Below are 27,859 nucleotides of genomic sequence, written 5' to 3'. Positions count from 1 at the left end.
GAGCCTTAATGTTCTTTTTGCTTAAAAGTGGTTTGCGCCTTGGAAATCTGCCATGCAGGCCGTTTTAGCCCAGTCTCTTTCTTATGGTGGAGTCGTGAACACTGACCTTAATTGAGGCAAGTGAGGCCTGCAGTTCTTTAGATGTTGTCCTGGGGTCTTTTGTGGCCTCTCGGATGAGTTGTCTCTGCGCTCTTGGGGTAATTTTGGTCGGCCGGCCACTCCTGGGAAGGTTCACCACTGTTCCATGTTTTTGCCATTTGTGGATAATGGCTCTCACTGTGGTTCGCTGGAGTCCCAAAGCTTTAGAAATGGCTTTATAACCTTTGAAATTGAACTCAGGTGTGATAAACCACAGTTAAGTTATTTTTTAACAAGGGGGGCAATCACTTTTTCACACAGGCCCATGTAGATTTGGAGTTTTTTTTCTCCCTTAATAACGTAAACCTTCATTTAACTGCATTTTGTGTTCAATTATGTTATCTTCGACTAATAGTTAACGGTTTTTTAAGAGCAGAAACATTTAAGTGTGACAAACATGCAAAAGAATAAGAAATCAGGAAGGGGGCAAAGAGTTTTTCACACCACTGTGTGTATGTGTGTGTATATATATATATATATATATATATATATATATATATATATATATATATATATATATATATATATATATATATATATATATATATATATATATATATATATATATATATATATATATATATATATATATATATATATATAATACACAAAAGCCATGAATATCCTGTAAATTATATCCTTATAAACGGTGAGTTCTGATGTCATCAGTTATAAACGGTGAGTTCTGATGTCATTTCTGTCACATGACTCACTGAAATTTGTGTATTATAATAAATAAAGTACCCCCAGTTGTAAAATATGAGGATATTAGAAATTACCTCGGAGTTCCATGACCTGTATAAAAACACCTCGTGTTTTTATATGGTCATGAAACTCCTTGGTAACTTATAATATCCTTATATTTTACAAGAGGGGGTACTTTATTCAATATATATATATATATATATATATATATATATATATATATATATATATATATATATATATATATATATATATATATATATATATATATATATATATATATATATATATTGTATAAGAATTCTATTGCTTAATTATACATTTTACAAAGGGACTAAGTTTTACCTGCAACTTACTGACTGCTTTCAAAGTAAAACTCCCAAACTTGGCTGCCCTTTTATTAGACACCAGTGGGATCACCTGACTATAGCTGGGAAGGGTGGGGGCTACAACATGGAGCTGGTCACTGCTCCTGTATAACTATAACAAACAAGGGAAAGTTGTGCTCACCACTATTTTTTAAAACCATTAGGCGGGGGTGCAATGACTATATGTATTTTGTGGTCACACCCTCATTGCACCCCCGCCTAATGGTTTTAAAAATTAGTGGTGAGCACAACTTTCCCTTGTTTGTTATAGTTATACAGGAGCAGTGACCAGCTCCATATTGTAGCTCCCACCCTACCCAGCTATAGTCAGGTGATCCCACTGGTGACAAAACTATTTTCCAAACTAACTGACCGTAATCAAATCTTGCATTTTAGTAGTTTTCATCCCACTCACACGAAAGAGGCAATACCAATTAGCCAATTAACAAGAGTTCAGAGATTAGTCAGTGACCCACAGGTTAGGGAAACCCAAGTACAACAAATGAGAAATAAATTTAAACAAAGGGGTTATCCCACACGGGTATTAGACAAGGCAGAGAAGAGTCTATCCCAATAGAGAGAAAAGTCCAAGGATTACTTTTGTTACCCAATATGGCGATTCTAGCAAGAAAGTGAATGACATACTTGCAAAACATTGGTATTTGCTTCGTAGGGCATATCCCATGGTGGAAGAGTTTGTGTTGCCCCCCCTTACATCCTACAGGAGAGGTAGAACCATTGGCTCACAAGTCACCAGGACACAAGTATGTAAGGAAGTAGGATTGAGGAGCACTTCCTTTGATGGAGTTTATAAACCTGTATAGACTAATTGGATTTTAGAAACCATTGTTCACATGGCTTGAGAAAGAGCCTAAACTGGCTCGAAACGTCGCTACAAAATGTGTACACATATGGTGATGTATATGCTTTTTTCACTATAATATAACCTTTTTGCATACAATTCGTGTGCTGTCCATTTTTGTATAATTATACATATATATATATATATATATATATATATATATATATATATATATATATATATATATATATATATATATATATATATATACACACATACATACATACACACTATCTGTATACATAATATACAGATGCACTAAGAAGTATATCTGCATTAAACTACTAATGTAAAAGAGCTTCATATACTTACATTTGTAATTATTCTATGCAGGGAATTTACAAGCACATAATGAAATGTTGTTGGTGATGACTGTGCCAAACAGGTCTTAAAAAGATAAACAGCTGAAGTTATTAAAAGCATTTATGAAAAAAACTGTCATATATACATATATACATTCATGTTGTGGTTTGAACAGATGCATATTTTCAGACATGACATAAAAGACACCCTGATCACAGGAATCCTAATATAGGTCCAACAAGAAAATTGTATGCATCTATCCATATTAATATAAAATCACAGACAATATGCGAAAGTTAGATAATGTTGAAAAACTGCCAGAATAAAAATAAATAAATAAAAAGTGTAAAATTTTCATTCTTAGCCTAATGGCCACAATCACAAATAAATTTTATACTTACTTTAAAGTGCTGGTTGTTGTGAGGGTTGATTCTAAAACAAGAAACCAAGCAGTCAATCATAAGATCCAAATCAGCATTCTGGCTTACTGTTCCTCTGGAGAAAGGTTTGCTTGGATTAAATAGCAAACTCTAATTGGGGAAAAAAAGGACAAGAAAATCAGCATGCTTCAAGAATATCAAATACTTTACATGACAGCATTTGTAGACATATGTATGTAGAGGGGAATCATATTGGAAAACAGAAAAATCACATTACTCTACTATTCTACAGTAGTGCTTACACAGTGGCTTGTTCAAAATAAAGCATATCTGCATGTAGTGTATTTAATGGTCCTATGCTAAAAGCAGATACTTTAGTGTTTGTTGATAAATTGCAATTACTGTACTTCTATCAATTTCAAATGCTTTAAAAGTACCAAATACCATACTGCTGTTAATTCCAGTTGATGACCATATCTGTATTGTGCTGGATAGCATTAAGAAACCCTTTTGCCACATGTGAATCTTCCTATGATAACCTGTTTGAAAACTCTAGTCTGTACTCTTCAATAAAGTATGGTTAAAAAAAACCTTATGTTATAACAATACTTTACAATGCACTACTACGTTTTACCTGTAACCAATCACAGATTTATAAACTCTATTGTTACCTTCAAGTCCATGACTAAAGACTGCACAAGAAGGAATATGACAGAATTATCTTCCCAGTTGATGTATGTTGAGGCTTTGCACAGTTTTACACTAGCAATGGCTGCTGTTTCTGTCAGTGACTTCGTTCCTCCGTGCCCAGCTAAAGCTTTTCTGAGGTTGTCAAGGAACAATTTCTAAAATTACACAAATATTAGAAAGCAACAATTAAACTAATTGAATATAAGGAATTAAATAGCATCTTAAATGTTTACCTAATTATTCGTCCCTAAGAATCTAGTTCAGGTAGGATATGTCAGAGTGCCATATTTTTTGTGGAAATACCAAATTCTTGTTCACATATTAAAAAATTAAGCAAAATAACATATCTCTGTTAGTCTATGGGCATAAGAAAACTTTGACATATAAAATCTAGTGCAGCAAAACAAAATGCAAAATAGAACCTCTGTGCAGTGAATTTGTTCTGTGCCGATTTGATATTATGAAATAGTATTTTAATTAAAATTACATTTTTAAAAAATAATGTGGTTCAATTCTCTGCATTTATAATTTAGGCTACATCTATAATCACAAGTGGTGTTTTCTTTGCCAGTGTACATAGAAAATCTGCTGCACACCCCCCCCCATGTTCTAAAAGCCAATACAAAATCCATTTCTCAGGGTGCCAGGGCAGATTTGGGCCTTAAACTGGGCAGCTGCATGTTTTAAGTCCAAAATCTGCCCCACTGGCACTTAACAATTGAACTACCCACTTGTCCACTGGGCAGACCCATGTAATGATTATCTATTTTCAATTTTATATATAATTGCGCATATGTTGACTTTTTTTTTTCATTCATCCAGGTTATAGTATATCTAGTATAGGTAAATCTAAAACAACTGGACTTTCTGAGTAATCACTGAAGACGTTTCACTACTCATCCGAGCAGCTTCTTCAGTTCAACTGATTGATGTGGGAAGTTCTCGGCATATGAACTCTTCCACTAATCCAATCACAATGGCACATTGTAACTCTTCAGAGAGGTGACATCGAAAGAAATTCACAGAGGTGTTGATTCTGTGTATTTACTGTGATAGGATTATCCAATGTGTCATGCAACTCCTAGAAACAGATGTTACTTGTGAGAGTTGCATGAATGGATGTGTGAAGTGTTCTGAAACCGCTGGGGTACATATGTTAGAACAGCATTGTATGTAGCAGACAGGTGGTGTCGAAGGCCCCCGTCTCTGTTCAGGGATGGTTTCTCCACCTTGACATGAATCGCCTCTTTCCCGGCTTTTTCAAACCAGCGGTCTTGTTTAAATGTGGAAGAGTTTATATGCCGAGAACTTCCCACACCAGTCAGTTGAACTGAAGAAGCTGCTCGGATGAGTAGTGAAACGTCTTCAATGATTACTCAAAGTCCAGTTGTTTTAGATTTCCCTATGCTAGATATGCGCATATGTTGTGGCTGCCTTTTGCCAACCAAGGAAGTTCTTTCATTTAACATTCTCTATATTATTTATATATTTTAAATGAATATGCGTGTGTGTATGTGATAAAATAATCAATTCTTCACATCTAATTTTGTGTTTGCCCTTTACGTCAGCCATACCTGGGTAGATTACATTGTTTCTTAGCAGTAACAAAATGCACACAATTCTATAACAGTTAGTGACTCAATTTTGGAAAGCAAATTTCAGTTTTTATTGCATTACAGGGACTAAAGATATAATTATTTTAATATACCAGATTTCAAAACTGGTCCATGAATATTAGTTAATAGATTTCCTTTTCGTAGAGGTTCACTCACCTTGTTCATTTTACTTTCTTCTACAACTTCCTTGGATATATCTTGAATAATTTCAGGACACAGAACCAACAAAATTATCTGCAGTGGCCACACTGCTGCTTTGCGCTTGTTGCTCTCGGCAAAGCTGTCCACCAAGTCAAAAAGTTTTTCTGCACAGTCTATGCAGAGGGAACAATAAAACAAAAAGTAAAACAACTGTCCTGTAATTGAACATATGTATGAAAGCACCTGTATGAAAGTATATCAAAACAGTCATTAAAATAATTTCTTGGGAGATTGCATAATCAGAAAATACACAGAGGGGGGAAAAAAAAAGAAAAAAAAAAAAGGGAAAGGATTTTAGTATTTACTGTTAAATCCTTTTCTCTCATCCTATATTGGGGGACACAGGCAACATGGGGATGAAGATCCTGCAGCTTGGAGTGTGGACACTAAGGGGGAAATTTACTAAAGGGCGAAGTGGCTAACGCTGGAGAAAATTCACCAGCGTGACATCATTTCAGCACTTCACTGATTTACTAACGGTAGCTGATGTAAATTCGCTGGTGTAATTTCGCCAAGGAGATAGACTCTGGCACAACTTCGCACTCTAACGCCAGGCAAATTTTAGGACTGGCGAAAGAGCGTTACTACGCAAATTCACTAAGTTTTTGATTTTACTGACCGTTACTCTATCGCCAGACTTGCCTTCACCACCTCAGACCAGGCGAAGTGCAATAGAATAGAAACGCTGGCGTTTTTTCCTATTTAAAGGGTGATAGACTGAAATCGATTTGGGGTACCCTCCTTCCCCCCTACATTTGCTAACATATGGCTAAGAAGAATTTCACATATGGCACCTAAACTATACTGTGGGCACATGTGTAGGGCATTATAACAACTTTATATAATTTTATTAAGGTTCCCTGGCCTTGTGTAGTGTAATGTATTTGCTGCAGTATATACGGGCATTGTACTTTAACTGCACACCGTATGCTAATTAGCCAATGCTAGCGTAACTTCGAACTGCTGAGCGTACTTTCACCAGCGTTTGGTACCCTGTGCGCAACTTTGGATCTTCGTGAATTAGTGTTGTCCAGATGAATTTACGCCTGGCTAAGCGTTGCGCGCAAAGCCAGCGATGGCAAATTTTCGCCGGGTTGGGGAATTTGCCCCTAAGAGTTAAAGGTGACTCCTCCTCCTGCTCTTGGCTTCATCCCTATTACTTCTATTCTTTCTAGTTTTTAACCGAAGAAGGAATAGCTCACCATATCACTCAAAACAGAGAAGGAGTCTCCCCACCCCTTAACATAACTTGCATTATATACAACTAGGAGAAAAAACTGCCAACTGGGAGATTAAAAACTTCCATTGTGGACCCAACCTTATACATATTGATTCTTAACAGGGAGGAAAGGCCTGTGTCCCCCAATGTAGGATGAGAGAAAAGGATTTAACGGTAAGTACTCAAATCTTCCTTTCTCTCACCTAGATTGAGGGAGACAGGCACTATGGAGATGTCCCAAAGCAACCCCTGCTGCCATGTCTACTAGATCTCTCTGCGAGGCCAGTAGGGAGCCCCTAGGATGGTTTGAGTTCCTTCCCTCCTTATAGTCTTGATGACTCTTGGTAGAAGAGCCAAGGGGGAAAAGATGTAAGCTAGAGAGAATGTTCAGGGAAGCACCAGGGCATCTACCGCCCATGCCTGTGGGTCTACGCTTCTTGCAAATAGGTTTCTTAGTCAGCACCTGTAGCCTCCCAATTCTTAGGGCCTGGTGCACGTACAACGGTTTCCACCATGTATCTGTTCACTCACAATTTTCAAATATTGACAGCACCAGTCATGGATTCCTTTGCTTAAAATGCCTTTATTGAGACATGGGCTCAGACCCCGATACGCTTCTTGCTACAACCTTTGTAACCTTGTGATTGTATCGAGATGCCATCAAGTCCACCTCTGGGAGGCCCCATTTGGGGGGTCAGCTGGAAAACTTCTGTGCGTAGGCTCCACTCGCCCAGATCTAGTGTTTCTCTGCTTAGATAATCCGCCATCTAGTTGTCTATTCCTGGCAGATATATGGCTTATATGGTTATGGTTCTTTTTGCCTCTGCTAGGGCCACCCTTGGTGGTTTATGTACGCCACTGCTGTCACGTTGTCCGATTGTATCCGCATCGCTCTGCCTCGCAGCAGGGCTGTCCAGTGCATTAGTGAGTGTAGTATCGCTCTTAACTATAGGAGATTAATAGAAGCTTCTCTGTTTGAACTGTGTTCTGGTCCAATACTCCTCCCAAACCCCGTAGACTGGCGAGAGTCTACGCTTATACCTAGGTATGCTCTGTTCTGTGCCGGAAGATGGAGTCAATTTCTGCAGTACTTGTGAGGTATTACAGTTTGCCAACTCTCGGGAGGGGGTTTTCACCAGAAGATCGTCCAGATATGAGATCACTGTTATGCCCCTCAGTTTGAGTCCTGCTAATTCTGCCACCATTATCTTTGTGAAGATGCGGAGGGCAGATGACAGGCCGAATGGTAAGGCCACAAACTGCTATTACCCGCTACATAGAACCTCAGAAATCTATGATGATTGGCGTGAATGGGTACGTGCAGGTATACGTCCTTTATGTCTATTACAGTCATTAGTTTGTGCTTTTCCATGGGCATTAGGACTAATTGGATTGAGTCCATCTTGAAATGGTAAGCCTTGACGAACTTGTTGAGGGTCTTCAGGTCCAACATCGGTCTGTAAGAACCGTCCTCCTTCCTAAGCTAAATTAAGAAGGCAAGATGGGGTGGGGGGTAGGATGTTCCCTACTTGTACAGCCAGTATTCTGTGCAATGAGTTGATCGCCGCTGTAGATAGACTGGTGCAGGCCTCCGTGGAGTGGGAACAGCAGTCTCGGGAGGAAGGAGCTTTGCCTGCAGCCTCCATAGAGTGGTAAGGCACGAGGGCATTTTCTCCGGTTGTTGAAACAACTATCTGGCGGAGGAGGCACTGGATCAGGTATTGCTTGGTGTGGCATGACCAGCACCGTAGTAAGATCATTTGCTCCAGCCACTTAAGAGTGTCCGTGTTCTCCTTCTAAGGACACTAAAGAAACTAGAGAGAATAGGAGGAGGCAGAGGATGAAGCCCAGAGCAGGATGAGAAGTCACCTTTAACTTTTAGTGTCCACATGGTGCCTGTGTCACCCAATCTAGGTGAGAGTAACTTCCATAGCTATAAAGTCTTAATAAATCTATTTATACAATTCTCGCGGTTAAGAAAAGGCAAAGAAAACATTATGGTGTCCTCTTAGTTTAGTTCCTTTAAGAAAATTCTAAATGTTAGCCCCTTACAGAGACCTTTGTCACACTGCTAAAACTTATCACTGCCCAGCTGAAATACCTTGTGCCTCTGTACCAAAAGCAAGAATGCAGAGCTATGCAGTGGTGAGCAGCTGCATCTAGGCTTTCCTTGGATTGCAGTTATATACAATCCAAGTTTCCAGTTTGGAAGCAGACTGCTCTAGGATAAGGGGGTATACTTCTGTGCTTGAGCTTCATGACACTGATCATGGCAATCAAAGCACTCACCTAGAGCAAACATTGCCCTTGTTATTGCATTTGCTCTAAAAAAAATTAAAGTTTGCACTTAGCCTCATAATTCATAGCAACAAATCAGCAGGTAGACTTTATAAATGGATACTATGAGATAGTAGATCAGTGGTAAACCTTGCAACCTTTTACATTACCCAGTTTAGTCCTACTTCTTACCTGCCATATCAGTCTGTGGGCGTTGGTACAACTTTGTAAATTCATCTGGATAATTCTCAACCCAATTCCAAAAGGCCTGTAGGCAAAGGACATTAGCTGAATAAATATGGATTGTGCCAATCATACTTTTTGCGTATTGTTTTTAGTAAATATGTATGGATTTTGTTCATTCTAGCACTTAACAGGGCAACAACTGAAATTCCTTTATTTCCATTTGTTACAAGCACAATAAAAACAAATGACTTGCCCACCGAAAAACACTCAGCTAAAGCCTTTGTTTTGTTTTACACAAGCATATCTATTTCCATATCTGTAGTCAATTGATTTTCAAAGCAAAGGTATTTTTGGGAATATAGTTGTCAACGCTTAAAGGGGTCTAAGGTGTTTGCAAGAAATTAGTTTCAAAGAATTGCACTTTAGCTAGAAAGGAGTGACAAAATGCTTAGATGGTTGGGTTTCAGTGATGTCTGGTATCTTTGCAGAAATGTAATTTTGCAAATATATATATATATATATATATATATATATATATATATATATATATATATATATAAAAGAATTTGGATGCAGTTGTAGGCAAAGCAAACCGAAATCTAAAAGAACTAAGATAAAATGTATTCGCGGATGAGACGTACCTTTTCAAGACTGTTAATAACTGCCAACTGAGCAACTTTCTTCAGAGACTTAAACTTAAATACTGTTTCTGAAAAACAACAAAACAAAAAAAAACCACTGATTTATAGTGGGTTTGATTCTGCAAAATGAACATCTCTAGTAAATTCAGACAACCTTAATGAATAAAAATGCTGTGCTTGTATAAGAACCCCTATGGTGGACGCATCTATGATTGCAAAGGCAGATTTCACTGACCCTGTAAAAGTCGTTTAAGTTTTGAACAGTCCACATTGATATATTGTATCAAGTCTATATCGTGAACGTCAGCATTGTCCTCTGAACAAACGGTCAGTTCCTGAAGCCTGTTAAAACAGAAAGAGAACTACTCAGGTAAAATATAGGATGTTCATATTGCAATAAAAAAATTACAGACATTGCATGCAAACTTTTTTCTATATTCCCAATAAAGCCAGCAAAATGAACATACCAAATGCCAAACAATCATTTACACACAGATTTTGTAATATAGATTTTTTTAGGATCTCACATTGCATGTCTCCTGCATAATTATGAATAACCTGTGTAAATCATGCCTTAGTCATTACCTAAGGAGAGGGAAGCAACATTCCCTTCTGTGTAAATGGGAATATCTGCACACAGAATTTCCCAATTGATGCACAAAGATTTGAAATGTGCCCTAAATGGAAATGGGGTCTGGAGATCAGGAGCAGTTAGCCTGCAATAATCTGAGGATTATTAACACTAGCTAATATGCAGTTTTACTATACCAACCAAAGATATGTAACCGAGTAAAATAATGCAATGATGGTTAAAAGACTTTTCTATTTGCATTAAATTAGAGCCTTAATACGGATTCCCATTTCTTTCATTACCCATACAGTTGTTACTTGCACAGCTTGCAACAGCACAGCAGAATAATTCAGCGGTTTCACCAGACGTGATTTTAATCCCCTGCAATAGGTCTCGATTTAGCTAGCAAAAGAAAACCTCACTTCATACCTTGTAAAAAAATTTAGTACCAATCAATGCCTACATGGGCATCCCCCTTTCCAATGTAAAATTATTTACGTTAGAATAACAGTGGGAGCATTTTCGGACACCCAATCATCATAATATTTAACTCTTTTTAATGATTTAACACATTAGAATCAATGGGGAAAACTAGGCATGTAAATTTTGACAGTTAAAAAAAAAAAAGGTAAGAGGTGGTCACCAGATTTTTTTTTTATATTAATGTCATTTTTTTAATTGTAATATTGGTGTGTAGGCAGCCATCTCAGGTCATTGTTCTTGATCCTGTTCTTTCAGAAAGAGCCAGCACAATGGAACTGCTTTCAGATAAGCTGTTGTTTCTCTAACTGGAGGTATCGTGGTCAGGTTGAGTGTTTTACTTTAAGTGCTATTCTCATATCTAAAACTAGGGGAGCATTTTTAGCAATCTAGGTATCAGGGAGCTGTTATCTTGTTACCTTCCCATTGTTCTGTTGATAGGCTGTTTGGGGTGAAAGGGAGGGGGTGATATCACTCCAACTTGCAGTGCAGCAGTAAAGGGTAAATTAAGTGTATCAGAGCACAAGTCACATAGCTGAGGGCACCTCGGAAACAAAGAACATGTCTAGCTCCTTAACAAATTTCAAAATTAACCATAAAAAATAAAAAACGGTTTGCTCTTTTGAAAAACAGATTTCAATGTAGGATACTGCTGGAGCAGTACTACTAACTGAAGCATTTTGCAAAATTCCACTGATAGAATCCCTTTAAAACACTTTCAGTTTTTGGTGTTACTGTTCCTTTAAAGTAATGAAAATATCATGTAGTGTTGCCCTGCACTGGTAAAACTGATGTGTTTGCTTCAGAAACACTACTATAGTTCATATAAACAAGCTGTTGAGTAGCAATGGCGGAAATTGAAAAACAGCTATATGGAACAGGATAAATAATGGATAACAGATAGCATGTTCTACAGAGCTGATGTGCTATCTGCTGTGTAACTTGAGCCTTTTCTCCTTTGAATGGCTGCCCCCATGGCTACACAGCAGCTTATTTATATAAACAATAGTAATGTTTCCGAAGCAAACACAGTAGTTTTACTAGTGCAGGGCAACACTGCATTATATTTTTATTACTTTTATTACAATTTCATTTTTTGATGTTACTGGTCCTTTAAGGAAATCATGCTTTCTGAAAAAGGTACAGATTTTAATGATTGTGCCCCTGTACTTATTGGCTGGTAGTAAATATATGGTAGTAAATATATGTGGCTACAGTGATTAAAGCTGAATCACATATCTTCCATATTGCCTATTGCTGTTTAAGCACATAAAGACAAAGCAATTACCTTGTAGAAATACGACTAAAGACGGCATGAAAGTTATTACAGCTAATTGAGAACAGTACCCCCGAAGCAGACATTCGGAGTTCGGCTGCATACTGATTGCCTTCTCTGTATGTGTGAATAAAATGGCAGATCTCTGGCAGTAACTGTTTTACCAGCATCGTTTCATCCAAGCGCATAGAATCCTTTGGTTGCTGGAGGAAAAACAAAGAGAAATCACAAATTTGAAATAAATATTCCCTTTGAACATAACTGAGAATTTGAATGGAGTACTAGGACCTGACGAGACAGGGATCAGAGATGGGTTATTTTTAAAGACCAGATAACTTGGGGATGATTATAGATGGAAGGTTTAGTACAACATTTTAATAAACTCCAAGAGGCATTTTAAATAAATATAAGCAGTATAGTGTAAAAAAGTGACTGTGTGGCAGGTGAGGTAAAATGAAGTTTGCAAGAAAGCGTGAAATTAAAAAAAAAAAAAAAAAAGTTATGCAGTGATACTTGTTTTCTTCAACATTATGATTTATTTTCAGAATATATATATATATATATATATATATATATATATATATATATATATATATATATATATATATATATACACACATATATATATATATATATATATATATACACACACACACACACACACACACATTAAAAAAGATCTTTTTATACCCACCCCTGCAAGACATTTTTCCAGTGTATCCAAAATAATCAACTGAGATAAATACAGATTTTTTTCTGAAGTCTCTCCAGATATTCTCTGCAAATAAGAACAAAGAGCAACTAAGCAGTCTATTGATTGAATACATAATAAAATAATAAAAATAGCTACTTGTGCACTATGAGGTTTTTTTTCTCACTGTATTTTTTAAAGTGAAATAACTTGTTTACAGAAGGTAGGGAGGGAACAAGTGGGTGTTTTTTTTTTTTTTTCAAATCAGCTATGAGTTACAAATCATTTTCACAACCAATTTATACTAAGGAGGAAAATTATTTCTACAGATTTTTGAAAATCATACATAGATTAGCAGTGCATTAGAAATAGAGGCAGTGGTTGTTCTTTTTTGTTGTCTTACACCCCATAGAAAACAGACTGATTTGACCTCAGCTTAAGCAGTTGAAGCCATTATGACAAAGGGGCACATCATAAAGTTAAAATGCACCAAAATAAGACCTGGTTGCCAATTACAGCAATGGAGGCTCGGACAGGATGGATAGGGCCAAATATCACTTCCATCCACGCCACTGCACTCTTTGAATATATATCAAACACTACAAAAGAAATATTTTTGTTTCACCATAAAGAAAATCAAGTATATGGGAGGAGCTTTCGTTACATTGTCTTTTCTTACAGAGGAAACTCACCATGTGGTTTACATTTTTTAAGATGTTCGTAAGTCCACTTATAACCAGAGAAAATTTGTACTTTGAAATGTTTATGAGACACTCTTTGTTGTGCTCCATGCTGACTTTGGTGTGGGTATTCTGCTGACTCGCTTTAATTGGAAGCTAGAAGGGAGGCAAAAAAAAAAAAAAAACAACTGTATTAATCCATGGGAGGTTTTTTTCAGTTATAAGAAATATTTAACAGTAATCCTAAATAACAACAAAACTAGTTAAGCTTTGCCTCTAACTAGAAAAATGGCAGGTAAAGACATTTCTAAGTTCTAAAGTTCCCAGAAGATAAAAAGAAGCAAATAGCAAAGCGGTCAATTACAGTTTTGTAAATATTTCTATAATCAACCACTTTCAGAAAATCGGTTCAAAATCAAAGCTTAAGTAAACAACAAACATTGCTCAGTTTCTCTTTTGCTTATACTAAAGTTTCAGATGCATGAGTTTGTAGCAGTTGCTCCTATAAACCAGAAGTACTTTAAATAGCTCAAAGAACAATATGCAAATGTATTTTCCAGATCCTAGAGCATATAAAGATTATTAATTTTTAACATGGATAATACAAAGGTCCACCAACTGTCCCTTTATACACACACATTTAACCTAAACATAATCCAAATGTATAAAATAAAATTAAAGAATAGAATAGAAGAATAGAGAGAATGGACCATGACTAGTTAATGAGAACTATAATGTTATGACTGTTATCCCTATTGGATTTCACTTACACCACTTTTTTTAATTTTTTTTTTAAAATGTAAATGTTCAGTTTCAACTAATAGTTAAACATATTTAACAAGACAAATTTGACAAGCCATTCCTTGCCTTTTTGAAAGGGTGACCCCTTTACTGGTCCCCCTCCCAAAGCCCCTGGCCTTAGCACTCAGGGCAGGGCAGTTGGGATAACCATGCCACATTCGGTGTCCAGGAACCCTGGCTTTCATTGCTTGCTAGGAACATGACGCTGGAATCCAGGACCAATTTCATGCTTCTGATAACAAGCAATGGAGGGGAGTCTGGACACTGGGATGTCTGTGGGGGGTGTATCCTTGTACCACATACAATATGCAAGGTGAAGGAAATGTTTTACTATAAAAACCCACGTAAACATTTTATGATGACATATTTCCTGGTAATGGAAGTAGTTTGTGCAGAGTAACCTAAACCTCATTTCATACCCCATGTTTAGTGGTGAGCACAGCTATTTTTATTGCCATTTAGCTTATAATTAGGTACTAATGAATCAAACTATGGATGACTCTGAAGTAGTTGATCAACTTAAATTTAATGCTATATATTGACAAACATTTTGTTTTAAAAAGGGGAGAGCAGGCATTTTAATAGTAATTGGCCTTAATATATTGATATGGTAAGTACAGGTGATCTCTTTTTCTGTCCGTATGAATTATGTGGCCACACCCTCATTGTACACCAGCAAAACAAATAGCAACACTATTAACGGACATGTTTTCCTGTGACAGGATACGTTTAAAGAGGGGTCAATTGCATTAAAAGTAGCACCAGTCTCTTCACTACATGTAAGCGCAGCTTAAAGTGTATTTTAGGGATGAGATTTTCACTATGTTGATGGCTACACAGTCTAGCTTTCACTTTTGGTCCTTGCAGCACACAAGATCTGCCTTTAGCAGGACTGCTCCCATTTTATTTTTAACTGCAAAAGTCACTGACTATTGGGCAGCACTTGACTGCTTTTTGGAACAAAGTTATTAATTCCTTTTCAGAAACACTGGAGACTTTGTTTTAGATAATACTGGGTGCATTCTTCAAAAGGTCACAGACCCAACTGGTTTCCTGGTCTGCTTTTTTCTGACTATTTTCTTTGAGTCCATTAAGCTAAATTTAAATGGTTCTTTGTTGTACTGGGCTTTATAGAAGACTTTTGGAAAACATGAACATGAAAACATTTTATACCACAGCAATGTTTTTCAGCATTTACAGCACTAACTATTCCATTTGTTTTTAGAATAGTTTTTATTCAGAGCCTGAGATTGTACAAGACTGTTCTCTATTTTTATGTCCCATGTGAAAAGCTAAATGTGTGTTGAAAGTAGCATGGCACTTTCCAAGCTGAAACTGGGAGAAAAACAATCCAAGAATAAAGATAAAAACTAAAAAGATTAGTTAAAAAAGTTTAAAGCCAATAGCACACTGTGCCCACACGGAAAACAGAAGCAGTCAAAATGACTCAATCCCAAGCTTGTCCAAAGTGCAGCCAGAGGGCCAATTGCTGCCCTTTATCAAATTTACACCGGCCCTCAGCCTCCATCATAAAATTAATAATAATGTGCCCCCCCCAGCACAGTGCAATCAGGAATCACGTAGCCGTAGCAGTACTATTTGGGCACATTAGTGAAATGATCTGCCACTTGGTCTATACTGCTGCCTGTGTGCTGAAGGTGTTAGCAATAGACACGTACTGGCACATAGTGACGCGCCGCTCTCACATACTTCTTTCGTTTATTGTGCTGGCACATCACTACTTTGATTACACCTTCAGCCCCAAAAGACGTATGCAAGAGTGGGGCGTCACTATGTGCCAGTACGTGTCTATTGCTAACACCTTCAGCACACAGGCAGCAGTATGTACCCAAATGTTACTGCTACGGCTGCGTGATTCCTTGTTTAAATTCGTTAAATGGTGTTAATGGTTCAAAGAATGTCAGGCTAAATGGTCGGCCCCCACACATTTTCACCTCACCAAATCTGGCCCTCGTTGCAAAAAGTTTGGACATCCCTGCTCTAACTGAACCATTGCCCAAAAACACCACAGTCTACACAAACTTAGAATGGCATTTTAAAGGGAAAACTATACATGAACATTACAAGTCATTATAAAAATGGGGAAAAACCCCAATTTTACATTTTCAAGGAACCAGGAAAAATACTGTAAAGTCTGGGACAATGTAAAATCAGAAATAAGTAATTTAATATATAAAGGGATTCTGTTGTGATTTTATGGTGTAGTTTTTATTTCTAATTTATACCGTTTACACTGCAAATAATTCACTCTGAAGGAATATCAGTGGAATTTTTACTAATTTTACTAAGGGCAGAGACAGACTAGAAGATTTGGGGAGATTCAGTCACCCGGCGACAAATCGCCTCTTCTTCGGGCGACTAATCTCCCCGAACTGCCTCCCCACTTACTAGAATCTAGATCACCGGTGGGGTGGCACTCGGATCGCTTCATTTTCCGAAGTCACCGAAGTTGCCTCATAAGGAAACTTCAGGCGACTTCGGAAAAGGAAGTGCTCCGTGTGACATCCCGCCGGCGATTTGGATTCTAGTTGGCAGGGAGGCAGTTCAGGGAGATTAGTCGCCCAAAGAAGACATCATTTGTCGCTGGGGCGACTAATCTCCCCGAATCTCTACGTGTGTCTCTGCCCTAATGAGTACTATTTTCATATCAACCAGGGAGCTTTTATCTTGTGTCAGTGAGCGGCTATCTGATTACCTTCCCATGTTTTGCTGATGGGCAGCTGGGGGAAAGGGAGGGGGGGTGATATCACCCCCAACTTGCAGCACAGCAGTAAAGAATGACTGAAGTTTATCAGAGCAGTCCCATGACTGGGGGTACCTGGGGGACTAATGTGTCTAGACCAATGTCGGATTTCAAAATTTAAACGGCTGTATTTTTCAAAAATTTGAATTGTGTCAATTTATAGAATTTTTTTCAACTCGCCTAAACTTATTTTAAAAAAGCACAAATATCTCCTCACCCCAAAATCCTAGTTTTCATAAGCATTTTCATGCGATAAAAAGTGAAGAGTCTTAAAACCTCAAAGTAAATAAAGATCTTACGATTTAATAAGGACAGCTCCCACTGACTTCTACATGACTTTGCCAGCTTTATGTTTTGTATTGGCTTCCCATGCCTTTTACAACTAATATCAAAATTTTACTTTATTACAATGAATTCATTTTTGCACTAAAAAGTTTGATTCAGGGAAACCAAATACTAATGTTAATAAATCGGTCCCTAAATTTCAGGAAAGGGACATTCAGATTATGTTGACGTAATGATCTTAGCACAAAAGTTCTTTCCTGAAATTTTGTGTCTTTGGTGAGCCAATGTTAGGTTTTTTTTTATCAACATACATGAGGTAATAATGTGTAATTATTGAGATTACCAGTAAAACATTTGAATAGAGTGAAAATACAGAAGGCAATTTCACACGATTATACTATTCAAATGTTTTACTATTGGGATTGTGAACAATGCAACGGTATTTTTAGACGTCTTTGTTGCCCACGCTGAAGGAGGTTTAGCACAAGCGCCAAAATGTCCCATGTTCCATCACCCTAAGGGTTCTAAGTTAGATATATACTTGTTGGAGGACCACCTCTTGGAAAAGTTCAGTTATGAAGAAAGGTTGGCCAAGTTGTGATGCCCACAAGTAATGGCAAATGATGCACTTTTGGGTGTCCCAAATAGACGCCCACTATACTCACTTGCCTGAAACTGCTTTCCGGTGACAGCAGCCTTAAAACGCCACTTTTTGGCATGCTTATAAATGTTAGATCAAAGTGCCTCACATACATACATACATACATATATAAAACCACCATAAACTAAACACTGATGCCTTATTCATCAGTTGCCCATTTTAGAGGACAAGGGCATTACAAGAGAAATACATTAAAAATAATAAAGGGTGCAAATTTCAAAAACAAACCAGCCTTGGGTTATTAGATGCAGGGAAGAGTGGCCCAATGTTTCCAGTATGCCCAGGCAACATCTGCAGCAAATTGAGCCTGGAGCAAACATAGTAGAGTACGACTTCATCTTGCTCTCCAGCATATTTCCGGAGCTAGTTACTATTTAAAGGAAAACTATATCCCCAAAATGAATACTTAAAGGAGAAGGAAAGCTACTGAAGCAGTTTATTGCCAATAGATTAGCCACAATAGTGCAATCAATAACTCTAGATTCATTCTGCAGAATGCTTTACCACAGTAAACAGCTCTTGAAGTGTTCTCTTTTTGTTTAGGATAGCAACTACTATATTGGCTTGGTGTGACATCACTTCCTGCCTGAGTCTCTCCCTGCTCACTCATAGCTCTGTGCTCAGATTTTGGCAGGGACGGGAGTGGGGAGGGGAGCAAACGAAGCATGCTCAAGGCCGTGTCCTGGAGGTTAAAGTTGAACACAGGAAGTCTGATACAGAAGCCAGTGTGTACACAATAGAAGGAAAGACACGTGGTGTTTCTTTTGACAGAGGACTCAGAGTAGCATTACTTCAAGGGTTTACTGGTGTATTTATATAGACCTTTCTAATACAGATTCCTTAATTTTAGCCTTTCCTTCTCCTTTAAGCAACAGGAAGCAAAAGACACAACTCTGTCTAATTGGCTCATGTGACCTAACAAGTATGTTTTGCTTTGTATGTTTGTGTGTACAGTGAATCGTACAATCCCAGGGGGAGGCACTTATCTTTTAAAATGGCAATTTTCTTTTAAATGATTACCCAATGGCACATACTACTAGAAAAGTATATTATGAAAATGGTTTATTTACATAAAGCAGGGTTTTACAAATGAGCTGTTTTATGCAATATCTTTTTATAGAGACCTACATTGTTTGGAGGGGTATAGTTTTCTTTTAAGAGGCACATTGCTACATGGTAAGAGGTTACATACTTTACTCATTGGGAGCTGCTGAACAAACTTATGTGTATCAGTATTTGTACTTCACATTTGTAATTTTTTTTTTTTAAGGAGAAGAAAATGTCTGTGTTAATTCTATAAATTAAATTCACTGCAACACCCTGCTTTGGCTTCCTGCTCCTTCTGTGTAGAGCAGCGTTTCCCAAAGAGTGGAGTGCTCCCTTAGGGGGATTTGATCTCCTACCTACTCCTGGAAAGCTTACTTAAAGGTTAAAGTAAACTTTTCTGTGAAGACATGTTCTGTTTTCTCATCTTGTTCAAATGTCGGACCATAAAGGGAGATAAAAAAAAAAGAAAAAAATAAAAAAAAAAAAGCTGAAAACCATTTGCGTAGGGAGATATCAATTGACTTTGCTGCTTTAATCCTCCTTAATTTCTTTCATTCAGTCCTGGGTGAAGAGCATGCAAATTCTTTAAAATAAAAATGTGCATGATACAAATATTCATTGCGTTGCAACAACTGACCAGTAACAATGTGACTCAACTCTAGGCACAAGGAAAGATGGAGGCCAAAATCTTTATGAAGTTATGATCACTACTATGTCTTGGTACGGCTTTGTTTTACAGGTTTGATCACAATGAATACAGCTGTTCAGTACACCATACAAAGGTTGCAAACCTTTGCATTAAGTTTGGTTTTGAGCTTTATTCATACAAAGGTTTTTTTGTTTTTTTAAACGAAGCTGTTGAATTCTCTTGTACAAGTAGGTACATTAGTCATAAAGTGTATACCGGTACATGTCTTTCTAGAAAAATACAACGTTGTTAAAACGAATTCTTTGGAAAAAGCTGATCCAGGTACTTTACAATATTATTAACATGCACTTGCTCTTGGCTTCAGAGATACATTTTGATAAAATGGTTAAACAGCATGCATATTTAGGATGTCTCCTCTAAACTTAATACATTTAAAACTCTTATAGCAGGTGACTGTGTTTAAACAAAATCATTTGGAAAGAGAGAGAGACCGGAAGGCAGCTGCATCCATATAAACAAAACCTTGTGATAGGTTTGACATTATTAAGGGCCAAAGAAAAGTACACAGAAACCAAACTATTTTGAGTATCCAAAGTATGACACCAAACACTTATTTTGCACATCTGCAAGAATTAGAATTCCGTCAAACAAAGGTCCCATGTTTGAATCATGGAAATGGAGGAGAGCACTCAAACAGCATAAACATATGCTGTGAAATTCTCTTATTACCGACTACTAATACACACATGTTTCGGGCCTTTCATGCCCTTTATCATATTTGCAAGACATTTAAAGATTAAGTCTGCCTTAATACAGGTCACACCAAGGATAAAAATGTCAACAATCTATACTCAGTACATGCATTTCTATACAACAATAAGCTAATATAAACCTCATGCCATATAGGGGTATTGCTGTTCCAAAAGGAGTTCCTTTTGGTACTAAACTTAGACATATTCAGAACTGTGTTTTTAGAGATTACATGGCGACTTAGTGGGTGGGGCAATAGAAATCTTAGGACTGCTGAAGCCATGAATGCCTTCACAGCTTCCATTTAGATGGAAAAAAAATATAAGGAATTGGAGGGGTGAACTGATTTTAAGTTAATTATGAACAAACATGCTGGTGCTATACAGCAGTATTAAACAGGTCAATGGCTTTCTCAGTAAATATATTTCTAATGAGGCTATTGACATGAAATTTACACCAGGGGGCACATTTACTAAGGGTCGAATTTCGAAGTTAAAAAAACTTCGAAATTCAACCATTGAATTTGATACTTCGATAGTCGATCGATCAATTAAATCGATTTTACATAAAAATACTTTGACTACACAAAACTTCGCCCAAACACTCAGAAAGGTTCTAGGAGGTTCCCCATAGGCTAAACAGCAATTCGACAGGTTTAAGGTGGCGAAGTGGCGAAGTGGAATTTTTTAAAAAGATAGTACTTCGATTTTCGAATGGTCGAATTTGTTAAGTATTTTCTATTCAAATATAATTTTGGCCTATTCAATGGTCGAAGTACCCAAAAACTACTTCGAAATTGAAGTTTTCGAATTCGAAAATTCACTTCGACCCTTAGTAAATGGGCCCCTAGATGTCGGTAACAAACCAAGTTATCCACACATACAAAGAGATCAAAAAAAATAAGCCCATACATTTTCAGTTATGTCTAATAAAGTGGAATGATGCAGGAAATAAGTATCGTTAGTAATGACAGCTTCATGCGCCTCTTGTATGAAGAAACTAGTCGCATACATGGCCCAGATGTCATTTTTGGCCCATTATTCCACAAAAACGGTCTTCCAATCCTAAACGTTTCAGGGGGCCTCTTCTATGAACACGGATCTTGAGTTCTTTCTATAGATTTTCAATTGGATTCAGGTCGGGTGATTGACTAGGCCATTCTAGCAGCTTTATTTTCTGTCTTTGGAACCAATTGAGAATAACTTTGGCTGGGTGTTTGGGATCATTGTCTTGCTGAAATGTCCTCCCTCGTTTCAACTTCATCATTCTGGTAGATGGCAGCAGATCCTTATCAAGAATGTCCAGGTACATTTTTCCATTCATTCTTTCTTCAAGTCTGCCAGTACCATATGCTGAAAATCAGCCCCACACCACGATGCTCCTACCTCCAAACTTCACTGTTGGTATGGTGTTTTGGTGTTTTTGGGGTTATGTGCAGTACCATTTATGCTCCAAACATGGTGTGTGCAATGATATCCAAAGTTAAATTCTGGTCTCATTTGACCAGACCATATTCTCCCACAATTTTAATGGCTTGTCCAAATGTTGTGTAGCAAACTTTAAACAAACTTCAACATGCTTTTTTTTAGCAGTGGAGTCTTGCACAGTGAGCATGCATAGAGACCATGTTGTGTATTACTTAGTTTTCTTTGAAACAATTGTACCTGCTAATTCAAGGTCTTCCTGAAGCTCTATGCAAGTGAACCTTGGCTCATGGATACTTCCGGATAATGGCCCCAATGGTGCGAAGTTCTTGAGAAAGCTCTTTGCTTTCGCTTTAACTATAGTAGTCTTTCTAATACAAACTCATAATGTTTATCAATGCATAGCAACAGTACATATTTGAAATACTTTCAAATTATTTTATTTGTTGGTGTTTACATGGACTTAAGGTATAAAGATGTAAAGATCCATTATCCGGAAACCCCCAGGTCCCAAGCATTCTGGATAACAGGTCACATACCTGTAATTTGTTTGTCCTATATTGTGACAAATCAGTCCAAGTCTATGTTATTTCTGCAGGTAGCCACAGACGGATCTGATTTGGTAGCATCACAAAATTAGGGGATTGCCCACTTTGGTCACCCAAGTTTGTCAATAGCTGAATCATATAAGAAGATCTGTTGCAAACCTGTTGGGAGTGGACTGTATAAACTACCTTATGCTGGTTTCACTGTATGAGATTTTGCAGTCTTCCTGATTTATATCGAAGTGAAATATTGAGTATATATGAGTATTCACTTGTCTTATGCCCTACACACAGCACTGCCTAGATACCAAAAATGAGAGTTTTAATTCTCCCCTACGGCATCAAGGGTAGAGACATGCATCTAAGTGATCCCTGATTAGATATTGGCCTGCAATGACATGATTATGGCCCAATACACAGGTCAAGGATGGTCAAGACAGTAGCAACTATTGGCTTACAATAGAAAAGTGGGGATGATTCTGCAACTCATTGCACAGGTACCCCGCTTAATCTGTAGTTAATTGCACCACTCCGTAACAAAACTTCCGATTAGTGGATTTAATCACTGGGAAAACTATTCTCAAAACCTAACTTTTATTCAATGAATTCAATAAAATGTTTTCCCACAAAAGTAAAGCCACTTGGTGAAACTATCAAAATGTGTAGTGACGCACTGTTTCTCCCCATTTTTTTTAATGCGAAAGAAGATGCTCAAGAAGGGACTACCTAGGTCAATGTTCTGGTGACACAAGACTTGAACTAGGTAGGGATTCCTTGCTTCAGGTAAATGTTACTTTGAATCTCTATGGCCATTATATAGGGGTAGAAGTTTTGTACTTTTAGTAGTTTCTTAAGAAAAAAAAGGTTAATCCTCTTAGGCTTTTAACTGTGCACCCCTTTTTTTGTGGAAAAACTTTTAATGGAGCACACTGAATTAAAATTATGTTTAATGAGGATTTCTTAGTAATTAGCTTTACTGCATATTGCAGCAATTAATTACAGCGAAGGGGGACACCTGTGCAATATGTCATAGATATCATCCCAATTTAGTCTTTTGTGTACCTCTGTAGCCCGCACATCCTGTCTCTCTAAGTACTGTGGGAGGGGGCCCAATTTAGTCCATCAAATTATGTCTATAGCTAGAAATAGACCTTGCGTAATATTTATTTATTGTACGATTTCCTGTAGAGAACATAATATGTAATATACAGGGTTATGCTGCACTGGCCACTCTGGTCACCACTGGTGCAGCTTTAAACTAATAGCACTTTCCATGCTACATTAGGAACAACTGAAAATTTAGAGTCATATTTTAACTACTGCTGCCATGGAACTGCAAAGAGAATCAGGATAAAAAGTACAGGTATGGGACTTGTTATCCAGAATGCTCAGGACCTGGGATTTTGCAGGACAATCTATCTTTCTGTAGTTTGTAGATCTTCAAAGCTTTCTGCATAACAGATCCAATAACCAGTAATACGTTTTCATTTAATAATTAGGTAGCCTATGCAAAACTTAGCCTCCATAATTTCCATGTCTCTTAACAAAAAGCCCTTCCAACAGCCTCAATGTGGTACGAAGATCTTCAAATTCCTTTAAACAGAAAAAGTGCAACTGACATCTAAATAGTTGAACCAACCAATTTGATAGACCTGAATTCAAGTCTTCAGAGTAGATAGGCCCTTAAAGGGTACCTGCTTCCTACACCAGAGGTGCAGGTTAATAGTGCCCATACGCCGACTGGAGAAAACAATAAAATAAAATTAGTTCATGCCAGCGATAGGCTGGTCACACCGTGAGGGAGCTAATTGCTTGCTTACGTCAGAAGCATGTGCATAATGAGCAAGCGGAAAATTCAGCCATTATGCGTTTGCATGCGATATAACATGGCCACCACACAAGGAGATAAGATCCCAGTGATCCCCTAACCGGAGTTCAGGCTCTTTTAGCCCACATCTCAGGTGACAGGTGCCCTTATTTAAACTAGTATTTAAACCAGGGGTCCCCAACCTTTTTTACCCATGAGCCACACTCAAGTATAAAATATTGTTGGAGAGCAACACAAGCATGCAAAAAGTTGCTGGGGATTCCAAATAAGGGATGTGATTGGGTATTGGTAGCACCTATGTGGACTTGCAGTCAACAGGCTGTTTGGCAGTATACATGTTTTTATGCAACTAAATCTTGCCTTTACGCCAGGAATTTAAAAAGAAGCACCTGCTTGGAGGCCACTGGGAGCAACATCCAAGGGGTCAAAGAGCAACATGTTGCTCACAAGCTACTGGTTGGGAAACACTGGTTTAAACTTTCAGTTCAAGTATCCCCTAAAGATCTTTGGTCAGGTCACCCTTATCTCATGAAATGGATACATATAAAAGTAAATATTGGTTTATCATTCTTTTAGCCATATGTTCAAGAATATACAGTACATCAAATACAAATCCCCCACGCTAATGACGTGTGTGTGTGTGTATGTATATGTATATATATATATATATATATATATATATATATATATATATATATATATATATATATATATATATATATATATATATATATATATATATATATATATATATATATGTATATATATGTATATATATGTATATATATATATATATATATATATATATATATGTATATATATGTATATATATGTATATATATATATATATATATATATATATATATATGTATATATATGTATATATATGTATATATATGTATATGTATATATATGTATATGTATATATATGTATATGTATATATATATATATATATATATATATATATATATATATATATATATATATATATATATATATATATATATATATATATATATATATATATATATATATATATATATATATATATATATATATATATATATATAGTATGTTGGAAATTTATAGTCTGCACAAGAGAATTTGTTTTATTTCCATCTCTTGGTGTGCTATATGCCAAATCAGCCATGGGCCCAAGAGCTTACAAACCTGATACTTGAAATGCAAAGACCTAGTGTTGTATTTTGGCCTTGAATTCAAAAATTTGCATTCTGAGAAGTGGAAAACATACATGTACTCCTATTGTTGTCTGGGGAAAAGGGACCACAGACAAGGTATTTCAAGTTTTGTAGTTTTTAATCAATCTTTTTTTGCAAAAAAATAGCAAGGAAATTGAAGAAAAAAATGAAAAATGCATTAATGCTACATTATACAGCTACAGATCCACGGACACTGAATCAATAAAAACTGCCTGGGAAGAAATGCAAAATCGGATGATACCATAATATAAATTTAATATAAAACTTCTAAATGATCATTTAACACAAATGATCAATTCCAGTTCCCAAACACAGCACAAACTTTTTGTGGAAGTGAAGTTGAAAAATAAATGCCAACTATCATTAGGCCCATTATTTCTGACACAACACATTAGATGCATTAAAAACCACAGATGCTTACAATTCTATAGTCCATGCACTGCATTAATATAACAACTGTACAATATTTACGAGTTACTGAAAAGATATTTTTACTTGACAACATTCTGTCCTATTACCGATGGGCAATTCTCCCGTTTGCTTTAAAGTTCAGACACTTCAAAAAATAAATAATAAAAAACAGAACAGATAGCATCAATTGATGGCATCAACTAGCCTTTGGCAGTAGAACAATACCGTCAAGCTATAGCAAATGAAAGTTTTCCGTGGTTTGGTCAGACCTTCATACTGTTAATTAAAAGACGTACATACATTCCTATAAAAATCATAGGAACGGGTCAGTGTCAAGTAAATGCTGCACCCATAATCATTCCCCTCAAAGCCCCCCCGCAAGCCTGAGTTCACCCGACCCTCCGACGCTTCTAAATGATCTTCAGAAACGTTTCAGTGGCGCTTGGCTGGGGGTAGCGCGATCCTTCCATAGGCTGATTACGAATTAAATCAGGAATTCAGCCTATGGAAAAGATCGCTCCACCCCCAGCCCAGCGTCACTGAACACGGAAGTTCTGTTAGCGGTGTCAGCTGGTCTGCTACACACAGGTTCGCAGGGCTGGGGGGGCTTTGCCGGGAACGACTTTGGATGCAGCATTTACTTGATACTGACACTTTCCTATGATTTTTAAAGGAACGGATCAGTATCGCTTTAACTCCAATACACAATATAAATATCCACATGTCAACTGGCTAATGCTATAATGAATGAAGGATCCCATAACAAAGTCATTAGAAAAGATGGTGGTCATCTCTCAAGAAAAATTGTAAAATATTTAAATTTAAAAGAGAACTGATGACTAATAAGGGACATCAACTTATAACTGCTACCAGGAACACAAACAATTGTTTACTTCTTTGAGGCATGTCAACTGTAAGCAAAAGTCAACAACAGCTGCCATTTAATCACAGGACTATAATGAAGACCCCACAGCAATTACCGGTATGGGATCCATTATCGGGAAACCCTTTAACCAGAAAGCTTCCAATTACAGAAAGGCTGTCTCCCACTGGAAAGATCCATCATCTGGAAAACTCCAGGTCCCCAGCATTCTGGGTAACAGGTCCCATACCTGTAGTAGGTTCTCTTTATACTGAAGCATGGTTAATTTTTAATTATTGAAATAAAATTGTTTGATATACAATACTGAGAACCCAACAATAGTCTAAAAATCATACAAGCCCCTGAGGTAATGCAGCACTTCTGGGTGTACAGTGATGAGCATAATGTAGTGGCTGTGTGTGTTCTTCGGAATTTGCTGCATATGGCAAGCACTGTGATGAACTTGTGTACCCCCAATTTACATTTCCCAGAGATGGTGCAGTGGTCCATAAGGATGCAGGTGATAAGTACAACATGCTGAGTAAACATGTCAGTATATACAATTTGCTGCATATAGATAAAAATATAAGGGTATGGGAAGAGTGTGTATATATATATATATATATATATATATATATATATATATATATATATATATATATATATATACCATATAGAGCAGTGTAAAGCCAACGAATACATGTTTTGAAAAGAAGAAGAAAAAGGCGAAGGAATGGCAGTAATAACATTGTGATAAAATCCAGGAGATGTAAGAAGCAAGAAAGGCAACTCAGACCCTCATCACTCCATCACCTTCTTCCTCCATAGCAACACTCCCTTCTTCTTCCTCCTCCTCCACCACCACCAAAGCCCAGCAATCTCCACCCATGGTCTCCCCACAGTCACTCGCTTACCTGCTCATCGAACCGGTTTACCACCGCCTGCACCCACTCCACTGGCTTATGAGCAGCCATCGCCCCGGCTTGGGGTGGCCCTCCGCCCCCTCCTCCCGGGTATCACAGGCCGCCGGAAAGGTGCCGATGATGAAAATGACAGTAATAGCAAATGTATTATCTTCCACCACCTCCGCTTCCCCCCTCCACCACCACCGCCTCCTCCGCCGCCACCGCCCGCCGCCCCCCACCTTTCCACTTCCCCGCTATCGCGCTCCCCTCTTGGCCATCAGTGCAAAGACGCCATGACACCAGACCGGAAGTGCGATCACTGCGCTCGGCCCCACTACAGCTGGAGAGGTAGCGCGCATGCGCAGTATTTTCTGAGAAAGGCAAACCGGAGACTGGTTAGTGGGTGTGTGCTTTGTGACAGG

At 37.4% G+C, this 27,859-nt stretch overlaps 1 protein-coding gene across 6 annotated transcripts in view; it reads right to left on the bottom strand.

Annotated features, from left to right (window-relative positions):
• The window catches only part of nf1.L (neurofibromin 1 L homeolog), a 121,567-nt gene extending 93,931 nt beyond the window's left edge, over nucleotides 1-27,636 (bottom strand). For all 6 annotated transcript variants that reach the window (XM_041582299.1, XM_018246997.2, XM_041582300.1 and 3 more), the window contains exons 1-11: nucleotides 27,447-27,636; nucleotides 13,297-13,440; nucleotides 12,608-12,691; nucleotides 11,926-12,116; nucleotides 9,822-9,928; nucleotides 9,587-9,654; nucleotides 8,952-9,027; nucleotides 5,219-5,376; nucleotides 3,428-3,601; nucleotides 2,778-2,906; nucleotides 2,386-2,460 (exon numbers count right to left, since the gene is read on the bottom strand). In XM_041582299.1, coding sequence (XP_041438233.1) covers nucleotides 2,386-2,460; nucleotides 2,778-2,906; nucleotides 3,428-3,601; nucleotides 5,219-5,376; nucleotides 8,952-9,027; nucleotides 9,587-9,654; nucleotides 9,822-9,928; nucleotides 11,926-12,116; nucleotides 12,608-12,691; nucleotides 13,297-13,440; nucleotides 27,447-27,506 — 1,266 coding nt within the window. In that variant the 5' untranslated portion in view covers nucleotides 27,507-27,636. The remainder of the gene's footprint in view (nucleotides 1-2,385; nucleotides 2,461-2,777; nucleotides 2,907-3,427; nucleotides 3,602-5,218; nucleotides 5,377-8,951; nucleotides 9,028-9,586; nucleotides 9,655-9,821; nucleotides 9,929-11,925; nucleotides 12,117-12,607; nucleotides 12,692-13,296; nucleotides 13,441-27,446) is intronic.
• Nucleotides 27,637-27,859: the final 223 nt, after the last annotated feature.

Source organism: Xenopus laevis, chromosome 2L, assembly GCF_017654675.1.
Source record: "Xenopus laevis strain J_2021 chromosome 2L, Xenopus_laevis_v10.1, whole genome shotgun sequence".
Lineage (NCBI taxonomy): Eukaryota > Metazoa > Chordata > Amphibia > Anura > Pipidae > Xenopus > Xenopus laevis.
This window is presented reverse-complemented; position numbering and strand designations above follow the sequence as displayed.